The 22666-nt window shown below is 38.8% G+C and overlaps 1 protein-coding gene across 1 annotated transcript in view; it reads right to left on the reverse strand.

Annotated features, from left to right (window-relative positions):
• LOC132008163 (1-phosphatidylinositol 4,5-bisphosphate phosphodiesterase beta-1-like) overlaps window positions 1-22666 on the reverse strand; it is a gene marked incomplete at its 3' end in the record, with an annotated part of 505747 nt that overhangs the window by 6674 nt on the left and 476407 nt on the right. Inside the window, exon 10 of the mRNA XM_059386583.1 lies at window positions 3228-3374. Coding sequence (XP_059242566.1) covers window positions 3228-3374 — 147 coding nt within the window. The remainder of the gene's footprint in view (window positions 1-3227; window positions 3375-22666) is intronic.

Here is a 22666-nt window from a genome sequence, read left to right on the forward strand (position 1 = left end):
TCACATAGATAACATAGTTTTAAACCTGAATATTTGAAAATTTGTGATTCTAATGCTACAAGAAATTGAATAGTGGGAGAGAGAATTGATTTACTTGGTCAGAAATCATGTGTATCAGGTGATAGTGATATGAAACTTTTATTTTGAAATTGGAGATAGTTATTTGAGCTCTTTCTTCATCAAAAAAGAGAGTCGACCCTTCTTTTTCCTAGTAACTGAAAGTTCCAACTACTGATAACTATTAGCTATTAATATGCTAACACCCTAAAACCAAGCCAACACAATGAAGCCAAATTCTCAAACACATCTGTGCTTACCAAGTTATTCAGAGGAAGGGTGAATGAGTGACTCTGGAAGAAATTCACTGGACGAAGAATCCTTAATGAAATGCAGTTAAAAACAACAAAAACGAATTGCAGAGAAAAACTGAACAGTATTCTGTAGTTTTATCATTCCTACTGATACCAAATAATTTTCTCGGAGCTATTATTGTGTTGTTAGTAAAGCAAATGAATTGATTATGTATAATTTCATAGGTATCAAGATTGATAAAGAAAGCACGGTTATAGAATCAGCAATTTAAATAAATTAGAAGATGGGAATGAAAATAGTTTTGTGAGCTAGAACAGTTCAGACACAAATGTATCTTTTCTTGCTTTGTTCACTGAAATGGTCCAGAAACAATGTTCCATGATGTAGGGTTCAAATTGTTGTTATCCGTACATTTTTTTTTTCACTGAAGGAAAACAAAGGTCATTTGGGGAAAAGTCTGATTCTGTGGTGGTGCAGAAAGGAACACGATGAGCCTGGAAGATCTTTATATGCCAGAAAGCAAAGACATTTTCAAAGATCAATGGGTCATGTCAAGAGACTATAGAAGCCATCGACGAAAACTGAGACAATTTGAGTACTGAAAAGAGAACACTGCCTGTTGTTGGTGAACCTACATAAGATCTGAAAACCATAAATCCATAAAGATAAGCAAAGAGACTCTATTCTGAGAGAAGGTAAAACTAGTAGATGGTGTATCCAGTTAGTCTTATTATTCAATCATTTTGCTACCATTGCTTCATTTATTATAAGACAAATAATATAGATACTCATGAATGTAAATACATCAGTTGGAAGGACTTAAAATGGACTCTTAGTAAAATTATTGCATATCATGACTTTCAGGCAGGTGAAACCACGTATGATGTCCAAAATCGAACTGAAAATATGCTTCTGTATTTTTAGGAATATTGTGGTCCTAAGTATATGACAAATGCAAGATGCTGTCATCTGCCAGTCTTTATAGGTATATTGTTTAGGAAGCTATCAACTGAAGATCTTAATGAGGTTCTGTCAGTCTCCTCAAACTTGAATGAGAAACAAGATTATGCCTTTAATTTCAACCTCTATGTAAAATGTAATATCTCTTCAGTTATAAATGCAGGTCACAAATCACAGCAGTACAAGCAGAATTGTGAGCCATAGGAGAAATCACAGATATTTTCATATTATGTTCCATTATTGCAAATAGTCACAATATTATTTATACTAATAATTAAATTGTGCTTATAGAAATGTTATTTTACCACACATCTCTTTTTTAATATTTGATAAAAATATTTTGTTAGAAATTATCTCCTCTTTCATCCTATATATTTTATTATATGCATTTATCACTACACTTAGAAGGGTTCATTAACATTCACCAGAATGTTAAATTCATTGATGGTACCAAATAAGATTAAGACTCCACTGAGAAGATAAAAAATTAAAAACACTCCTTCCAATGAGACCTATGGTTTATGTTTTCTGCCTTTGAATCCGGGTAGGTTTGTGACTGTTTTGACAAATAAAGAAGTGACCACACAGAACTTCAGAGGTGAAGTATAATAAGGCAATTAAGCTTCCTCCTTGTTCTTTGGGACATCTGTTCTTGCAGCCATGTCTACTTATGCTGGGGCTGCCATACTGTGAGGAAGCCCAAGCTACATGGTGAGGCTCATAGGCAAAAGATGAGTAGTCCTAACTGAGCTCAAGTTCCAGACATGTTGGAGAAGCATCCAGATGATTCCAGCATCCAATGTGTTTGCATTATCCCCAGACACTTATTTGGCAGTTGAAGCCCAGGACACCAGGAAAGAGAGACAAGCCATCTCCTCTCATGCCCTCTCTGAATTCCTGACATACAGAAAATGGAGCAAAATAATATAGTGAGTGTTTTATGTCACTGAATTTTTGAGTGACTTCTTATGCAACAAGAAATGACAAGAATAAAAGTTAGGATGAACCAAATATGAATCTAGTTAGTTTTTGGCATGCATCTCTCCTAGTAGATAATGCCAGTTGAAACAAAACAGGATGCCTGAGAGCCTCCCAGTTTTTATAGAGAACATACAACTGCATTTTGACTGACCAGAACTCAGACTATGTGGTTCTGTCCTGATGCTCTCGATTATACGGAAGCATCCTGAGACAGCTCACTCTCGCTGTCTGGAGGCTACTTTGCTCTCTCTGTCGCAGATTCATTTTTATTCTAAGCTATTTTTTCACTGAGTGTGGGACACCAGGCCAGTGCCCCATTTGATACCAATACAACCTACATTTGTACTGGGATCAACGGATCGCCTTAAGGAATTTAGATGAAAGAACTGCTTATGTCTCATGTAACTGGGACTATGAAATTCTCTTCGACACCCCTGAAAATACAATGCCTGGGTCTCCCTTGTCATTATATTCTTCTTAGCTTTGCCCATCTATCCTGCAATACAAACCACATGTCCCTATTTACAAAGAAGTATAGGTTGTCATTCAGGGTTAAATCTGTTTACATCTAAAGCTCCATTCTACCTTGGGAAAAATTAGCTATTTGCCTTGAAGTCATACATAAGTCAAGCATGCTTTGGAAATTTCCTGTACATGAAAACAATCCAGAGTATTGCCAAAGGCTTGAAGTCCACTGAAGAAGTAGTTCAGTTGCACAAAAATTCCATTGGCTCAAAGATACCAGATGTGATATGTTCTAGAAGACTTAAAAACTGGGGAAGAGATACGTTGTGAAGAAGTGATATGTGATATGACGTCTTACAGCCGGAAACTGCTCCCAGAGCTCAGTTCTCAGAGGCGTTTTGTAGGAAATGGAAGAATACACGCCTTCCCTTCTGAACAACAGAAAGTAGGGGTTGGTGAAATTTGGGGAGATGGCCTAAAGTCATTGTCAGAGAACTATGAATTCGTACCTGTGAGGTAGGTGTTGTGTGAGGAATTGATGAAATAGTGAGAGAGGGGTTGAGACATATCTTCATTCAAATCCAGTTTCTCAGGTGAAACGACTCCATTTTCTTCTCCACTCAGATAGCGCATAAAGCCATCCACTGATATCTGTCCTGGAGGAAATAAAGAGTTAAGAAGAATGTGAAAGCGTCCTTTCTACGGAGTACTGGTATCATGTCGCTTGAACTTTTTTTTTCTTTTTCCTGAAAACTCTGGTACATCCAAGGTAGAAGACAATAGCCACAATTGCATTTTAACATGGATAACAGAAGTCGAGGATATTTACATGAACCTCCCTGACTTTCAGAGGATTTAAATACCTAAATACCAATCTCTTGTTTTTAAATTAAATGGTTATCAACTTTATGGATGGACATCAAAATGTTATTAGCGCTTATCTCTGGGTAATACAATTAGGAGTGAATTTCCAAATTTTCTGTTATTGTATATATGTTACTTTGATAATCAAAAAAGTTATTCATGAGTGGCTTTATTATTTAAAATAAGGCAGAAGTATTTTCAATTAATGATCTTTTTCTCTGAAACAGAAACTACAGATGATTACAAATGAGTCTGTCCCAGGCATAAAAAACTGAATGTTCAGAAACAAAGAGGTTTTAAAATTTCTTGTGTAGAATGACTACTTCAAATGGAAGGGCCATGACGCACACTTCGGTTTACTTGGGCCCTATTTAGAATTTTTGCTTTTGCTGTAACCTCTCTGAAGTGACTAATGCTAAATATTGAGATAATCCTTTATCTTTATTGCAGTAATCTTTATGGAATGCCCAGAAAGGCCATCCTCACTCTTTTGATTCATTGCCACAAGTTTATTTCTTCAACCTTAACAATCAGAGCCTCCAAAATCCCAGCACATTTAAGAGCAGTGGAGACATTGCTTGTAAACATTGGAGGGTAGCATTTCTTTCTTCTTGTTGAAACAGTTTTATGTTAACATAATAGTGTTGTACGTTTGCTTAAAAAAAAAAAAATAGGCACTGAGATGAACAAACAGGAAAACTAAAATTTCTCTAAACATGCCTAACTCTTTATTCAGACATAGGTGCTGTTAAGATCTTGGTGTATATGCTTCCAGCAAAAAAAAAAAAAAAAAAAAAAAAAAAGGGTGTGTGTGTGTGTGTAATATTTGTTGAAGGTGCAATCATTTATTAATTTTATTAGATTAAACTTAATTGGAATAATAACCTTTGTATTGGTGGAACAATATATGATAAAAATTGTCATGTAATCTGTAATATTTGTATTTTATATGTATAACATTTGTATTTTATATGTATAAATATGTAACCATAGCATGACTAAGTAATATTCCCTTATCATTGGACAATAAAGTTATTTCTAATTTTTCACTAGAGTAAGTGACATTGTACTGAATGCTCTGATGGTTAACTCTTTGTTCAAACCCTTAATTGTTTCCTTAAGATGAATTCCCAGGAATACAACAGCTGGTTCAAGACAATGCACATTTTTAAGGCTTTTAGTATATATAACTAATTTGCTTTCTGTTAAAGTTCTAACAAGTTACTCTTTCATCAGTGTTTTTTTTTCTTCTCTTCACCCCTACTCTAACCTTGCAGGTAAAAACACAATACACAATAATTATATTTTTATTGAACATTACTCTCGAATGATAAGAGCTATATCATCTACAAGTGTCAAAGCTAGTGTTAACTATTTACCATAGTCTGAATCTTTTCTTTATGTACTTATTTGACAGATAAAGAGAGCGTGTGAGAGGAGGGGCAGAGCAAGAGGGAAAAGGGGAGAGACAGATGCCTCCCTGAGCATGGTACATGATGTGGGGTTCGATCCTGGGACCCCAAGATTGTAACCTGATCCAAAATTAAGAGTCAGACACTTAACTGACTGAGCCACCCAGGAGCCACTGTAAATCTTTTCACATCTAATATATGTCTCAAAATAATAAATATTTTTCCCAGTTCTGGGGAAACAGCTAAATTGCCTTTACTATTTTCCAGGAATAAATAAACTAAAAAAATAAATTTGGTTATTGGGTCTTGATCAGCAGAGCTGGGTTTTATAGAAAGAAAAATCTTCCTAATCAAACTGAAATAGGAATAATAATCGGACTGTGAACTTTTTAAAAGTCAGCATTAACGTATACCTTGATAATTTCAGTAATGACAAAGAGAAAAAGTGTTAAGTTCTCGTGCCTTAGAAGTAAGAAATAGGACATGAAGGCCTTCATCCTGCTATGTTTGTATGATTTTTTTTTTTTTTTTCAAGAGTTTATTTTTAAGTAGGATGCCTGGGTGGCTCAATTGGTTGAGTAACTGCTTTCAGCTCAGGTCATGATCCTGGAGTCCTGGGATAAAGTCCCACATCAGGCTTCCTGCTCAGCAGGGGGTCTGGTTCTCCCTCTGACCTTCCCACTCTTCTGCTGCTCTCATTCTCTCTCTCCCTCAAATAAATAAAATCTTTTTTAAAAAAGAGTTTATTTTTAAGTAATCTCTCTACCCAATGTGGGGCTCAAACTCATAACCCCGAGAGCTAGAGCCTCATGCTCCCATGACCGAGCCCACCAGGCTCTCCTGTTTGTGCACATTTTTAATAGATGCCATAATTTGTACCTTCAAATCGCCAACACCTAACAAAGCAATTGTTCCAAACATTCTACTGTTGATGAGAACGCTTTGGGTACTGCGCCCGAAGCCTTGGTTTTAAAATTCATTTATAGTTAAATGCGTATATCCTTTCAGACTGGCTTCATTTTGGAAACAAACTAAAATCAACGCATGGAGAGTCAAAGCTATTTCAATAGATGGCTTTAAAAACTATTCTGGGGGTGCCAGGGTGGCAAAGTGGGTTAAGCCTCTGCCTTCGGCTCAGGTCATGATCTCTGGGTCCTGGGATAGAGCCCCACATCGGGCTCTCTGCTCAGCAGAGAGCCTGTTTCCTTCTCTCTCTCTGCCTGCCTCTCTGCCTACTTGCGATCTCTCTCTGTCAAATAAATAAATAAATAAATCTTAAAAAATAAAAACAATAAAAAAATAAAAACAATAAAAAAATAAAAACTATTCTGCAGGGGTACCTGGGTGGGTGGCTCAGTGGGTTAAGCCTCTGTCTTCGGCTCAGGTCATGATCCCAGAGTCCTGGGATCGAGACCTGTATTGGGCTCTCTGCTCAGCAGGGAACCTGCTTCTCCCCTCTCTTTGCCTTCCTCTCTGCCTACTTATGCTCTCTCTCTCTCTCTGTGTCAAATAAATAAATAAAATCTTAAAAAAAAAAAACGATTCTGGAGTATCAAACTCATTAGAAATACATTAATAAAAACAACAATTTCGTCATTGTCCTCCTTTCTTTCTGTGACACGTCCAACGTGGCAGCTTCTTCCATTAGTGCCCATTCCTCCCTCCTTCTTTCCTTTCCTTTTTGCTTCTCTCATTACCTTCCACTTCTCTACCATCTTGTTTAACAAAGAGTCATCAAACATCTACCATGCAATGGGTCCACAGAAAAATAAAGCACCGTGAAGCACAGACCTCTGTTCTGCCTTCACAGAACTCAAAGAAAGTAAGATCATTCATGCCTTGCAAACCAGGTGTGAGCTCCCCCAAAGCAGGGTGCGCGTTTGTATCCTTGTCGTCCTGGAATCTACCACAGTGCTTTGTGCACCGTAGCTGTTCAATCAGCCCTTTTGCGGGGGCTCGGGGGCTGATTAGTGATTCAAAATAGGAAATAAGTTCATTTCAAACTGGAAGATCACCAAGGAGAGCATCATTTTGATTCTTTGGTCCGATCAGGTCTAGTCATATGAAATTGCTAATGTTGACATTTTTTAACCTATGCCAATGACAATTTCATCCAGCTCAGCCCTAACTCCAATTATTTCTCAGAGGACAGGGAGTCAAGGCAAGTGTCTTAGGGACCAGAAAAGAAAAAGTAATGTGATTGATGGAATATTGTACACACCAGGGGGCTGTGGAGTGTGGAAAGCTCACAAGTGTAATGTTCTTTCTGAAGGCATAGAAATGACAGCAATAAAATACTGTGGGACTAAACCAACTGTTTTTATGGTGTGGTGACTCTCAGGCTGTCATGTCTGTTATCTTGCAGGAATAAATATCTTTTGGTCCAACCAGTGACTCTAGAGAGCATTTTAAACAAAACATGCCAATATGGTAAGGGTGACTAATTTTAACTTGAACATTGATGCCCATGTATTGTGTCTAATGCTTTCTGGAGGCTTATGCTGAGAAAAATTCTGAGTCACGCTTATGACTAATTTTGGTATGTTTTATGGGTGCAGGACAGAGAAGTGGGAGGGTACAAAAGCTATATATTTGTTATTCTCAAGTGAGGATACTGTAATTAAGATCAAGTTATACTTTACAATATATCAAAGAACATGTGTCAAACTTTCATTTAATTCATTACTGAGAAAACTAGGAAAATGACAAAGCCAGAGAGGGCTATGAAACACTAAGGCATACATACGTATGTGTCAGCATATTACCCAAACAAAAACCCCACAAACCTATAAAAATATTGCTAAATAGTATATAAAGATGATTAATGTTCTGTAGGTCAATTAAACATAAACTTTGGTTATCTTCTCTATCTTTATTATTTCATAGGAGTTGATTTTAACATAATGTTTTAGTTTAGATTAAAATCAGTAAAAAAAAAATAAGAGTTGAGTGAGTCAGTACTTGCAAGGACTATTTATAATTAATTTGATCAAATAATGAAAAAATCCCCAGTGAAGGAATTTACTTAACTTTGAGTACCAACAATGCAAGAGTTTGGAGGACAGTTTAGGATATGACTGCAGACTGCAGGTGAGCAGACACCTGGGGGCAATTTTTCAACTCCAAAGCTTGGCTTTGCTAATAAAGGAGCCAATATTCAAGGTTTCTGATGCATCAAATGACTAGGCAGAGATATGTCAAAGTCAAGAAAAGTCAATGAAACAGTAAGGATAAGGCACAGTAGGCTCATATGTTGTGAGGGCCAGGAGTACATTTGCAAAAATGCAGATTTTTTTGGCATAATAAGTTAACTTAAACAATAGTTCTGACTGGCTCTGGGACAGAAAGCACACTTATAGAGGATTTTCCTTTGTTGCATATGACCTACAGCTGGAGAATTGCTGTTGACTTAAATGTATCAGTCCTTCTTTCTCCATCAACCTTGCACTGTTTTTGCAAAACTGCTTAAAATTTTTTCCTGGCCCACTGAGGAGCATAGAAAAATGAAAACCCTTGAGAGTTAGGATAGGAAACACTGCTTTTCTTAAAAAAAAAAAAAAAAAAAAAAAAAAAGATTAGTAACAGAACAAGAAATCTAGCTTCCATTTCTGTCAGCAGTAACTGATCGGGGACAAATTCCTTAACCACAGGCTGGGTAACCTATATGGGCTCTTAAGTCTCTTCTCCCTCTAAACCTCAGTGAGTTCAAGTAGTTTAATATGTTAGGGATGATTACTAGCTAAATTAAAACAAACTGTCCCATAATAGGGATGACATTAGAAAACATCAAATCACAACTAAAAGCAATGCTACAATTTTCTGGAATAAAACCAAGAAGAGAAGTCCAGAAGGATGAGGCCAGCTTGCAAAGGCTACAAATAAAGCCGCTTACATATTTTCTTAATAGAAGATTGGTACATTTCCAACTGGACATGTCACTCATATCATGGCACCTACCAAAGTAGGAAAAATAGAATTCCCTTAAGGAATAAGAAAACGCAGCTCTATGAAACTTTTCTGCTCAGAAGCTCTGGTGTCCGATGAGAAAGGAAACTAGTGAGGTATGAGTGGAAAGATCTGACTTCAGTGGGAAGAAACAATCTTGAAAGAGATAAAAGAGGCAAGTGGCATGAAAAAACGATGTTCCCTAAGGGCCAAATATACGTCTAATAATTCTTCAGCGATATCTTTGCTGCAAAGAAACTGTCATGCATTGTTGCACGAAGGTCATGGCCAGCAACGATACCTCTGCCTCCTTCTGCTTCCCTCCCTCCCATGGGTCAGATAATGACTGAGGCTCCTCTGGTGTCCTCCTGAACATTTCAGGAAGACAGAAATTTGAAACTCTGCTGTGACAAGATGAGATATTCCAGGAATGCTTTAAAACCATTGATGTGTCTAGTGACCCTCAGCTGGATTTTTCTCATGCTTACAAGTGCATATGCAAATGCTCTTGTATATTTATGAGGTAAAAGCTATTCTGATGCCTTCTCTAAACCTGGGGACATCCAATGACTTTTGGGAAAAATTAAGAGTAAGGAGGATCTGTGTCCACAAAAGGGAGCTCTGGAGACTACAACAGAAAGGTCTATCAAGAGCTTGGTGGACTGGTTCTTTAACCTTCTCAAGTCCTGACCACTTTATCTACTGGCTTCTAGAAAGCTAGATCAACAGAACTTTCTCCCTTGAATATCTGTTCCAGGCATCTAAGAAAAGATGGTTCAGATCGAGTCTCTCCAGGAAGAACAAAAATCTTGACCTTACCCTGAAGTTGGGGCACCACTTGGTGGTGGTTATTAATGAGCACATTTGTAGTGAGGGCCTAACTCTGTGTATCAGAAGTTGAGAATAATGAGGATGTGTACATCAGCATCCTGACATGCAGGATGCAAAAAAACATAGCATGTAGAATTCTTTTTAGATGCCCTTTGATGTGCAGTTCTGGTTACTTTCAATTGGGGTAATATCCTACTGTACACGTAGCTAAAGAGTTTGGAGTCCCATTTAGCAAACTCATAATTTCATGTTGGCTACATAGGAACCTTCTAGTCTAACTCATTGTGGTCCAGTTCTGTTCTCTTTTACCATTCCACTGCCCAGGTCTGGCATAAGATAGAGGAGAATTGGCTGAGTGTGGCCAGTTGGTGGAGTGGCAAAGCTAGTTAAGGAGCCACCCCACTATTTTGCTTCTGATGTACAGACACTAATACATGAGATGTCTGGGGGAAAACAGTATGGTTCACAAGCAATAGACAAGGGTTGTTTTCTAAAATTAGATCTCTTTCATAGCTGCTGCCCAGAACTACTTCTACTCTGAAGGAGATTAGAAATAAGCCCCCTCATTTTCCCTTGTTAAAAGCAAATGGTTCCAGATCTTTTTGTTGATACTTTTGGTAATTACCCCCATGTCTCAAAATAATGTTTGTAGTACTATTTTTTGACTTCCCACCATGGGAGATGAGGATAGTGCTCTTTCTTTTCTCTACCTCACAGCACATATACACATTCTTCTCATCCTTCTGAGATAGTTACATTGTAGTTTATTTAGATCAGTATTCAGCGCTTATATTATCATGACCATGTATTCTATTCAGGGCTGAGTCATGTAGTAAACCAATAATTATTTTTCTTCCCACGCACAATTTAAAATTTTCCCTGTAGTTAATAATTGTCTTCTTTTGTCATTTGCTTAATTTCTTTGCATGTATCTTGAATCCAACTCAAATGCTCAATCAGTTATCTAAACCTCCTAGCAATATGTTCAAATATAACACATGTGCTCCCAGTTTCACTTTCTTGAAGAAGTCTTTTTGGAGTCTTATGGCCTACTCCAATCTAGATTGATTAACTTCCATTTCTTTCATCTTTGTTCTTTGTCGAAGTTCTTTCATTTTTTTGTATATCATGTCTTCCTCTTTCATAGTTAGCCTTTTCATTTAGTGGTAGCACATTTGTCAGTAGATTCCTGAGAAAGTGTTCATGAGTGTGAAAATTTTCGAGCCTTGTATGTCTAAAATGGCTTCATGACACTCACAGACTTGATTACTAGTTTAGCTGGGTATAATAGTCTAGGCTGGAAAAAATTTTCTTTTAAATTTTTGTGGGAAATTTTGCTTCATTGTCTTTTAGCTTCTAGTATGGTTATTAAGAGATCTGAAAACTTATTAATTCACCATCCTTAAAATAGTTATGTGGCCTATTTTAAAAAATTGTTTATTTTCTCTTCCTGGAAATTTTTAGCATCTTATTCAGTCCCAGTTTCCTGAAATTTTGCAACACTGTGCTTTGGTATAAGCTTATCTTTGTCTTTTATGCTGGGCACTCCTTGACCCCTTTTAGTATGAGCATTTCATGAATAATCCTTATGATAATTTCCTCTGTTCTTTCTTTCTGGAACATTATTTTGGCAGATTTTGCATTTTAATACATCCTCTTTTCTATTTTTAATTTTATTTCTTTTTCTACTTTCTGGGAGATTTCCTCAGCTTTTTTCCCAACACTTCTTTTAGTGTTATTTCTCCTGTCCTTTTTTCAATGTCTAAGAGCCAGTTTGTGTTCTCTGACATTTCTTTACAAAACAGCATTGTGTTCTTTTTCAATAGTGCAATATGTTGTTATCTTTCTAAGGATATAAATAATATATGTAATTATTAATTAATTAATTAATAATATAATTAAAGTTTTTCTTCACACTATATAACCATTATTTTGTCCAAAGTTACATATTTTCCTTATTTCTACTTTTTTTTTTTTTTAAAAGATCTTATTTATTTATTTGAGAGACAGTGGGCAAAAAAGAGAGAGAGAGGAGCAGGGGGAGGGGCAGAAGGAGAGGGGGAAGTAGACTCCCGGCTGAGCAGGGAGCTGGACATGGGGCTCAATCCTAGGACTTCAGAATCATGACCTGAGCTAAAGGCAGACCCTTAACCAACTGAGCCACCCAGGTGCCCTTCCTTATTTCTACTTAAAAAAAAAAAAAGAAAATTTTCTTCATATGTTCAGTAATTCTTAGTTTTCTGTTTATATTTCAAATTGGTAAACTAAAAAGTTTCATTGGATTTTTGAATGCATCTGGATAACTGACTGTAAATTGAAAATAAATGTTCATTGTAGAGGGATCATTCTTTGTGTCTTTGGAGCAACCCCTAACGTCAGTACAGTTAGGTCTTTCATCTTGGGCTGATCAGAGTCCTGAGAGATCTATCTAATCACTTGCCAAGAGTGCAGGCCTGCACGTCAGTACTCCAGAGCACACGGGGAAAGAAGGAGGGAGACTCAGCACTCAGTAAGTTTATGTATACATAAAATATGTTACTTTATCTCCTTGTTTCAGTGTGGTAAACTTGTGTCATCTTCAGACCCTCTGTCCTCTTGTCTCCAGAGAGTAAACCTTCAGTCTTTATCCAGGTGGGAGTTCTGACTATTCCTAACAATAGTTAACTAGTCCTCCTTATTTTAGGCCAAACCCATGTTCAGATGAACCTAAGATCATCAGTTTTTAAGACTTTTAAGTGTTCATGGAATAACTCAGATTGGTCCCTAGCTTTTCACATGTCAGATCATGGTCAGTTTTCTTAGAATTGTTATAGCTGTAAGAACATAGCTAGCTGCCAACATTATATAATTATTATCCCTTAACCTATTGTCTCCAGCCTTCCCAGATTATGCCTTTAAGAAATATTTCCTTTGATGCAATTTTATTTGGTTTAAAGAGAATTTAATTTAGATGAATATATTCAGACCATCACATTTCTCCTGATATTCCATGATTTTTCTACTACACCAGACTACAGAATGTTTAAGTTTAAAAAGTCAGATTTCACATGCTTTATCACTTTATCCTACTACTTTTAGGTAAAATTGAATTGGATGGGAGGAACTGAAGGTCTTCTGTTATAGACCTACTTTGCCTAGTCAGAGACTTTTCACAGGTCTCCCTAGTTTTCTTTAATTTACATCATTCTAGTGCAGAGTAAGCAGTGACTAATATTTCATCACAGAAGGCATTAGATGCATTTGTCAGTCGGGTTTTTCCCAGGTAGAGAGTAGTCAGAGTAACAGAAGCAGTCTGAGCTCTCAGGTACTTACCAGCTAGAAATGTGCTTGGTTTCTCTTACCAACCTCATAAGGCTGCTGGTGTGGAACAGGTATGGGAGTGTGTGTAAGGACAGGTCAATGTCCACAAGTTTCTAAGGCAGTCATGACAGAGACAAGCTGGCCTTTGATTTTATGAATGTCAGTGAATTTTCTAGCTCCCCTTACGGTGGTCCTGGGATGTGTCCCTCATGATTTCATTCAATCAGAAGAAAATACCATACAGATTTAATTTAATGTAATTCTATTTCCCAAGTCTCTCATGTAAAATTACAATTTGACTTCAAAGCACTGCCTGAGAAATTATCTGATTAAATCTTTAAAAAACTATTTAAGGAGACTTCTGGAACTAAATTCTAAGGCAGCTGAAATAAATTGCATATTCAATTCTGGGGTAGTTGGGAGTATTTAACAGATGAGAGATTTCCTCTCTTCCTTTCCAAGTCCTCTCACCCTTCTGCAGTACACACAGCAACAAAATATTCTAACTTTGCCCCAGGGAAGAGAGATTTGGCAGAGAAGGGAGAGCTAAGGGACATCTTTTCTTACTGGTTTGAGGGCACTCTTTGACTAAGACTTCCTTGCCCCAAGTCTTGGGGAAGTTCCAGATAAGTATGATGTCCTGAAGAGAGAAGGCTATGACTCTTCCTGGAGATGCTCCAGAAAGTTCCAAGCTCTGGTGTTCCCTGGTGGCTAGAAACAGCAGAATGATTTTTATTTCCTCCCTCTGCTTAGCCCCTGACAGATGCACTAATCAGGCAGCATTAAATGTCTAAAGCCATCAAAAGAGACCAGAAAGAGGGGGCTAGGATAATTCAGAATAGGGCAAATCAATTCTTAAACAATAGAAGAGTTGATTGTACTTCATTACTCTGCAATGACAAGTTACCCACCGTGTCAACACCCTCTCTTAACTTCTTTGTTCAGCCTGGTAGAATTTCTTTTTAAATTCCCAAGTAAGAAGCATATCTGAAATAAATCCACAGGTCCTCATCTTCTACCTATAAGCTTATGAAAGTGACTTTTGATAAGGTCCGGTAACCCAAGCTAATGTTCTTCTGTGCACTGAGACTTCTAGGCCTGGGGGTAAGTCCTCAGCCCCATACTTTCTCAAGATACTTTTTAGGAACTACATGACCAGGGGAAGAAAAAAGTATAGCAGGGTATGCTTAAAAGCTGATTTCTAAATAGAATTCATGGCACATTTCTAAGGTGCCATGAAAGTCCCACCGTCAGACTCTTTTCTGTTGAGTTTGTGTTTTTTGTCAGGTTGGTTACCTTGGTAATGACCCCATCATGGCATCAAAGCACTACCATGGAACTGTTCCTGAGCTAGACCTAAAGGGAGATGGAAGGCGGTGGCAGCAAAAGGCTCAAGAAAAAAAATTATGCCATAGAGCTTCAAGGAAAGAAAATATAATGGTGTATTTACAAACACAGTATTTTTTTTATTAATGGATTCTGACTTGAAAGGAAGTATTTTATATAAGTGCAAGCAGGATATGGAAGGTAGAGAGAACCAGCCTTTGAAGAGCTCCTTGAGTTGAATCTATTTCCAGCATATTATTTCACAAACCTTTCTAAACTGCTTAATATATATATAAATATTCACTCATTTCATCCTCATGATAACTCTGTGAAGTGGGTAATACTTTTACGTCCAATTTATTGATGAGAAACCTAAGGCACGTACTTTGCCTAACGTAACACAGCTTACAAGGGGATAAAATGGGACTAGAACCCAGGTAGTCAGGCTTTGTGTTCTGTGCTTTAACTACTATGTTATCCTGCTGTAGAAGACACCATACATAATCTGGAAGAAGGTAAATAATAACAAAAATATCACCATTGCCATCATCATCACTGGAGAAGGAGCTACCCTCACTTGAGCACTGACCATCTGTTAGGCACAGATATCCTACGAGAAAAATCCCTTCCTATTTTCAGTTGAACAAAACTGAAGCTTAGAGAGGGAAGTCGCTTGTTTGAGGTCACAGGGGTACACAGTGCGAGTGCTAGATCCGGGCACATGGCGGGAAATGAAGAGAGACAGATGGTTGGGGGGTAGGACTGAAGCTGTCTATTCCCCTAACTTTCCCAACACTGGCCCGAATGAGGGACACAGATGATGAAAAGGAGAGGGTCTTGCTTCCATGGCAGTTAGCTTTATCTGGCTCCTGGATTAGTCCTAAAAATAGCACTGAATGTGAGCAAGGAAGAGTTTACCCCCCCATGATTTACTTATCTCTCTAAAACGTGTGACTTTAATCTGTTAAAAGAAGCTGGGCTCAGGCAGGACAAGTGACCCATCTGGCAGAGGCGTGAGGATTAGCTCTTTGATTTGGATTTGTCTGTCAAGGTCTAAAATTCTTTTTCAGACTTCATTTACATTCTAAACTCTGCCAGTGATTTAAAGGCTTCCTCTAGCATTTTTATAACTCGTAAGTCTGACTTTAAGGAAGAAAAATAAAATAAAACAGTAAACGTGTTATGCCAGTGTGAGGACCAGAGAAATGCTCAACAGAAGATGTGACATTATTTTGTGGGTTAGGGAAAAAGAAAAACAAAAAAACAGGTTAGCTTAAAAAAAAAAAAATTGCCAAACACATGCAAATAACATCTTACAAGGCCTACAGGCACAGAGAAATTTCTACGAATTCAGTCTTGGAAGACAGATGGCCTATAAATCCACACAAAGTCATCACACAGTCGAGATGGGCAAACTGGACAATGAGTCTGCCACCTAGCATGGCCACCAGCCTCATTCTGTGGAGCCAAATGCCAATTAGACAGGATCTGGCACTCAAATGCTTGGACGTCACTGGGATTAGGTGGCTGAGAAGCCATTCAGCATTATTCAATCCCCACTCTTAAAGTCATGATACCAGAGCATGTTGGAATGCTACTGGTCCAATGGTTTAACACCTCCCATGTCACTTCCAAGCACAGCACAGAAAGGCTATTCCTTTGGCTCATGCTGCTGCAACCTTTGTGCGAGGTCTGCTAGACCAGCTCAGAGAAAGTAAGTGCAGATGGCTTGACTATGCCATGGCTCACCAAAGTCTATTTGTCTGCTTTCAGAAATCATCTATTAAATGACCCCTTTTCAAGAACCTTTACTTGGGCACAAACTTTCCTATGGCACTTGCCAACTAACTGTGCTTTTGTAGAGGATATGTACTTGGCCGGTTTCTTTATCTGTTTTCCAACCCTGGAGTCCATGTTACAGACTCTCATTCCATCTCCATTGAAAATCTGTTCAATTGCCGTAAGTATGTACAAATACAAGTCCACAATACCGTGTGACAATGTCCACAAAATGACTACATGCTCTCAATATCCTTTACGGATGAAGCTCTCACCCAGCTGTCCTGGCTTTCTGAGTCCCCAGAGTTTCCCTTGCACTCAGTTGAACTTGTTGATGTGGTTTGCGTGAAAGTTCTTAATAATAACACCTAAATTCGAGTTAACACTTTCCGTTTATCAAAATGTTCTCACATCTGCGAGTTTATTTACTCCTCATTGTTCTGTTTGGGAGATAAGAGAGAGTTTTAGTATTTAACATGACAGAGAAACAAGCTCTGCCCCAGAGAGATGAAACAGTCCTTTTAAATGGCTGTGGTTAGGTAAGGACAGAATCCATATTAGAACCTTAATCTCTTTGTTTGTTTTTGTTTTTGTATATTTGTTTTACAGAACTGCACTGTATTTATCGAAAAAAATCCATGAACAAGTGGACCCACACAGTTCAAACTCATGTCGTTCAAGGGTCAACTGTACACATCTTTACCCTAGAACCTTGAGCTCTTAGACACAGACATGGAGTCTTCACGCAGGAGTTTTGTGAGTCCTGATGTATTGTTAAGGGTTAGAGGTTCTCTGACGGATGGGAACAGTTTGTTACATTTTATTAGTGTGGTGTCATATTGCTTTGTCAGAGGAGACCCTTTTCAATGGTTTCTGACCATAAAGCAAAGGAGGCAAAATGTTCTAGATTCCTAAACAGAATGTTATGTTCCATGGTCAGGCTAAATGTTTGCTTTTCTTTTTCTTTCTTTTTTTTTTTTTTTAAGATTTTATTTATTTATTTGACAGACAGAGATCACAAGTAAGCAGAGAGGCAGGCAGAAAAAGAGGTGGAGGCAGGCTGAGCAGAGAGCCCGATGTGGGGCTTGATCCTAGGACCCTGGGATCATGACCTGAGCCAAAGGCGGAGGCTTAACCCACTGAGCCACCCGGTGCCCCTCAACATTGGCTTTCTAAGGGCAAGGGCCAAACCTCACATTCATTTATATTTCTTCCATTGTTTAGCATAAAGGCCAGCCCAGAACATGTGCTCACTTATGCTTCTGGATGAGCGCCTTATAGAATATTATCTCTTAGTGCTTTAAATGTCTCAGCATTCCTGAAATATAGCTCGACTGTCACTTTCCTCTTTGAAAGCCTTTCTTTCTTAAAGCAATTCCCAGAACTCCCCAGAACCTCAATAAATAAAATTTCCCCTTCCCTCCAAGCTTCCTTCACACTCAAAGGACACTTAACAGACACTGACTAAATGAATGGAGATGTATTACATTCTATCTTGTATTATAGCTATTTGTATATGTCATCTCCCCTCCAAGTTAGAGTCTCCTTAAGATAGACTTTATCTTGATTTTGTTCCACTTCCTTGTAGTTCTTAAGTCATCTGGGCAATATATGTTTGTTTGATTAAAATGTCCATGTAGGGGCACCTGGGTGGCTCAGTGGGTTAAAGCCTTTGTCTTCAGCTCAGGTCATGATCCCAGGGTCCTGGGATCAAGCTCCAAATTGGGCTCTCTGCTCAGCGGGGAGCCTGCCTTTTCTTTTCTCTCTGCCTACTTGTGATCTCTGTCTGTCAAATCAATAATACATAAAATCTTTTTAAAAAATAAAATAAAATGTCCATGTAATTAAGTCAAGTATGCATTAGAATAAAGAAAAGTTCAGTGAGCACCAGGTACCTTGGAGAAGTTCCTTGAGATGTGGAAGGGACTGAAAGTGTCTGAGGGTTAAGGTTTCCTAAAAGCATCCTCAGTGACTATGTTTGGGAAACTTCTAGAATTCACTCCCGTATGGGAAACTTCTAGAATTCACTCCTGGACTAAACGCCAATTCATTTGTTTTACAACCTTATTAGCTGCCTTCCCTTCCGTATTCTTTCTTTCTTTTTAAAAAGATTTTATTCATTTATTTGACAGAGAGAGAGAGAGAGAGAGAGATCACAAGTAGGTAGAGAGGCAGGCGAAGAGAAAGGAGAAAGCAGCCTCCCTGCTGAGCAGAGAGGCCAATGCAGGGCTTGATCCCAGGACCCTGGGATCATGACCTGAGCCAAAGGCAGAGGCTTTAACCCACTGAGACTCCCAGGGCCCCCTTATTCTCCCTTTCTACTGGATCATTTCTCAGACTCTCTGTACCTGAATTCTCCCAGAGTTGGCCCCTGAGAGAACCCAAGAAAAGATGAATTAGAGACATTAGTATGAAGCATCTTTGGCTTATTTTCTACATCTCAGGTAGAGAAGGCTGATTTTGTCCATCATCCTCAGTTAAGGCTTCATCTTAAAATAACGTTCCCTACTCTGTTTTGCTTTCACACTGGAGTCCTGGGGACCAGGGTGATTCAGAGTTAAGACAGAGTTCCTAGAGAATCTCTGTAATGAATTAACAAAATTATTGGCCCTTCTCAGCTTCCTGACATTATTTCACCCATTGCTGTGGCACATTTTCATTTCACTTCAGCTGGTAAGTGTGAGGGTAAATGGTCCACATCTCACCTCCTCTGGGTTCCTTGTAGACACACTTTGTTTTCCCTGGAGTTGGTTCACTCTGCATTTGATGTCTCTCTCCCACTGACTTAGTACAAGATAAACTATTAACAGTAGTAGACTATGGGTAATGCAGATGTTGGGAGCCAAATGTGTGTGACATTGTTGCCTTTCTCCAGAGCAGTGTAACCTGGCCAGGCTATTCCTTTCAACTGAGCCATAGCCCCCTGGTGAGAAGAGGGAAGGTATCATAGTCAGCAACTGGTGGTGCTATGTTCTAATAGGAGGTAACATCTGGGGGAAAGGACCTATTATCTGCTTTGTCCCAACAGCTCTCACATGAAATGGCAAAGCACCTGGGGAAGAAACAGTTGGCTGAGGGAAAGAGGGTTTAACAAAATCTAGCAGTCTGGGGTAGACCAGGCTATGAAGCTCACGTCCCCACACCTTGGAACTGGCATTCGAGTTACTCTTTGACTATTTATACTTTTCCTGACTGGTTGTTTTCTGAACAAAGGCCACTTCAGCTGTGAATGGACATGGCTGTGACTTTCTGGCTAAAGCTGTGCTTCTCAGCAGACACTGACATCACTGAAAGAAAACTCTGGAGGAGAAAAAAAATCCCAGGGTTCACGGGCCAGATATATGCCTCTCCTCAATCCTCTGCCTCCTGGGAAAAGAGGAAATGCAATCAAGGAAGGGAAAAGGGAAGCAAGTTACCAAGTCAACTAATGAACAATGGACCCATAATGGCTATCTTGAAACAATTTTTTTTTTCTCATTTTAGCCAGTTTGAAATACAGAGAAGTCTATGAACATAGGAAACAGAGAGTCAAGAGGAGCTTGGAATATACTCACAGATGATAATGTCATTCTCCTGTGACCTTCCACAGGGGCCAGAAAGTCAATATGTGGAGTTTAAATGGAATCTTAATCAATAAAATACTAAAGTGGCTTTCCAGCCACTTTCCCAGTGTAGTAACTTAATTAAAGCATGAAAAGAACTGGCTACGTCATCCAGTTTGCCTCTGCCTTTGTCTTTTGGGAAGAAAATCTCTCCCATTTGAGTTGATTCTGTATATTCATTTCAAATCTTTTATTTATTTATTTTTTTGGTAACGCTACCTGGGTAATCTCTATAAGAATATTTAAATGGATGCCATCTTAATTGTGAGGCAGATCTTTAAACCAGTCAATACGCCCTCCAGATGAGTGGTTTTTAAACCGAGCATCCTGAATCTCCTGGGGTTTTGGCGGAAGGGCCTGCCAAGAATGAGGTGAATGGGGGAGACAGCTCCATGCCTCTCTTCAGCCAAAGGGCTTTGAAAGGTTTTCCCTACACATTGGCCTTTCCTGTGAGACTTTCTTAGAAGAAACAAACACAAGTAAAATAGGTTCTATCAAAGACAGGTTTGAAAATGACTTGTGGGGATGCCCACTGCTAACTTCTAAATAGCTGACTTGTATCTCTTTTCTCAGGAAGTCCCGGGGGAGGGTCCCAAGTGGTCAAGTGGACTCTGTACTGGGGCCCAGAAAATATGGTCCCAGTCACTTTCTCAGCTGCCTTTCCTAAGAGTTTGGGCTAAATTGTTAGGAGAGAGGAGAGCCCATGTATTGAGGACACCAGCCAGGCCTTTGTGAATGGCAACAACAAAGACATTTATGTTATAGATCAGAAGGGATGAGCTAGGGGAACTGCCTTTTTCCATGCTTTTTCTCTCAGTGCTCAATTCTGATTTTGCAGGGCTATTTATGAAAAGTGCTTATCTTTGAGTTCTTCTAAAAGTAGGTTTTGAGATAAGGATTTGAGTGCCAGTAATTTGTTTGGGAGGCAAACCCAGGAAATAGCAGTGAAGGAGTATAGAAATGGGAAAAGAAGGAAAGGCGGCTTAGTAAAGCTACAGTTGTGGGCAACTCTAGGGGAAGTTCTAGCTTATAGTGGAGCTGTTGATTGTATTAGAACAATGAATGCCAAGGGATGTGGGAAGTGTACCTAGGTCTTTTAGTGTGGGTATAATCACATTTTACAGATGAGGAAACTGAAGCTCACGCAAGTCAAGTCCTTTGCCAGAGATTAACCGGCCTAACCATGAACACTTTTCCTCTTCCTTTAATTATGGCTTGTTTGATCTCTCAAGGTTAAACAGCAGACCTTAATAAAAATAACCATGTTTTTAGTAACTTCTGCTTCCTACCCACAAATGGTGCTGGGAAAATAATGATTTTTTAAAAATATACTGGGAAGGGGACACCTGGGTGGCTCAGTGGGTTAAAGCCTCTGCCTTCGGCTCAGGTCATGATCCCAGGGTCCTGGGATCGAGCCCCAAGTAGGGCTCTCTGCTCAGCAGGGAGCCTGCTTCCTCCTCTCTCTCTACCTGCCTCTGCCTACTTGTGATCTCTGTCTGTCAAATAAATTAATAAATAATCTTAAAAAAAAAAAAAGAAAAAATCTACCGGGAAAATTAAGTGATGAAGTAAGTAGTAAAATTCTAGCATAAATCTTCACCTCTTTAACTATAATTCCATCTTAATAAAAAAATATATAAATGAGTTGACTGAGTCAGAAATGAATATTAGTGCACACATAGGACTGGGCATATTTTTTTTCAGTCTTTATCATCAGATAATTCTAATTTCCTATCACTTGCAATAAGTTAAATAAGTCACTCAGCCAAGAGACAGCAACATTCAGGAATGCCTCTGCCCAGTGCCGTGAATTGGAATTCCAGATCTGTACGTGGTCTGAAATAATTTGGCATAAATACCAATGACCACTTTTCATCAGTTCAAGTCAAAAAGGTCTTGCGGACAACCATAAACACATGCGACCTGCCTATCATAAGAAACTTAATTTACCCAGCATTTTCTTTAAAAAATGAGAGGACGAGTAGGTGGGATGGGTCAAAGTGGTTAAATGGCTTCCTAAGGTGAAATAAACAGTATGAGTGAATTATTGATTTCTGACCCAGGTTTAGTGGAATCAGCTCTTCTTATCTGCCTGGGCAGGCAATCTTGCTCCTGGGAAGCACATCTGGACTGAATTTCAGGGGATCACATCCCTGCCACTGTCAGTCCAAACCATGTGGTTTAAGTAGTGGCCTCTTCATTGGCTCAAGGGAGAGTCATGTGACGACCTAAGTCTGTCCAATTATTACATGCTATTCTACAGGCCACAGAGATCCTCCTTCAGCAGTGACCTTGTGTGACTTAAGCCAGGCTGGGGTTTCTGGTACTTTTGATGGAAATATGAGTAAAAGTAATCTCAGTATTAGAGTTGTTGGTGGCTTTCTTGTTAATTTAGGAGAGTCTGCCCAAGCCAGCCTATTGCACGCGGTACAGAGAAAATGATTGCAGATGTAGAAAGACAATTCTGATGACATCATTTGAGCCCCTGGATCCAGTCAGGCATGAAGTCATTAAAACCTTGCAGTGTAAACTCTGACAGTGTTGTTGTTTTTAAATTTTATTTTTTGTAGTGCAAGTGCTTGACTTAAGCTTTGATGGCTGAGGCATCCATTTCAAAAAAGCATCCACTTCAAAGACAATTACCTTGAATAAACCCATGGCCAGCCACATGACTATTAGGAAGCCAGGACTCTTCCACTCGTCAAGGCTCCTTTGATTTATTCATTTATTTTTATTTATTTATTTATTTTTTAAAAGATTTTATTTATTTATTTGACAGAGAGAAATCACAAGTAGGCAGAGAGGCAGGCAGAGAGAGAGAGAGGAGGAAGCAGGCTCCCTGCTGAGCAGAAAGCCCGATGCGGGACTCGATCCCAGGACCCTGAGATC

This window comes from Mustela nigripes, unplaced genomic scaffold (genome assembly GCF_022355385.1).
Source record: "Mustela nigripes isolate SB6536 unplaced genomic scaffold, MUSNIG.SB6536 HiC_scaffold_75, whole genome shotgun sequence".
Lineage (NCBI taxonomy): Eukaryota > Metazoa > Chordata > Mammalia > Carnivora > Mustelidae > Mustela > Mustela nigripes.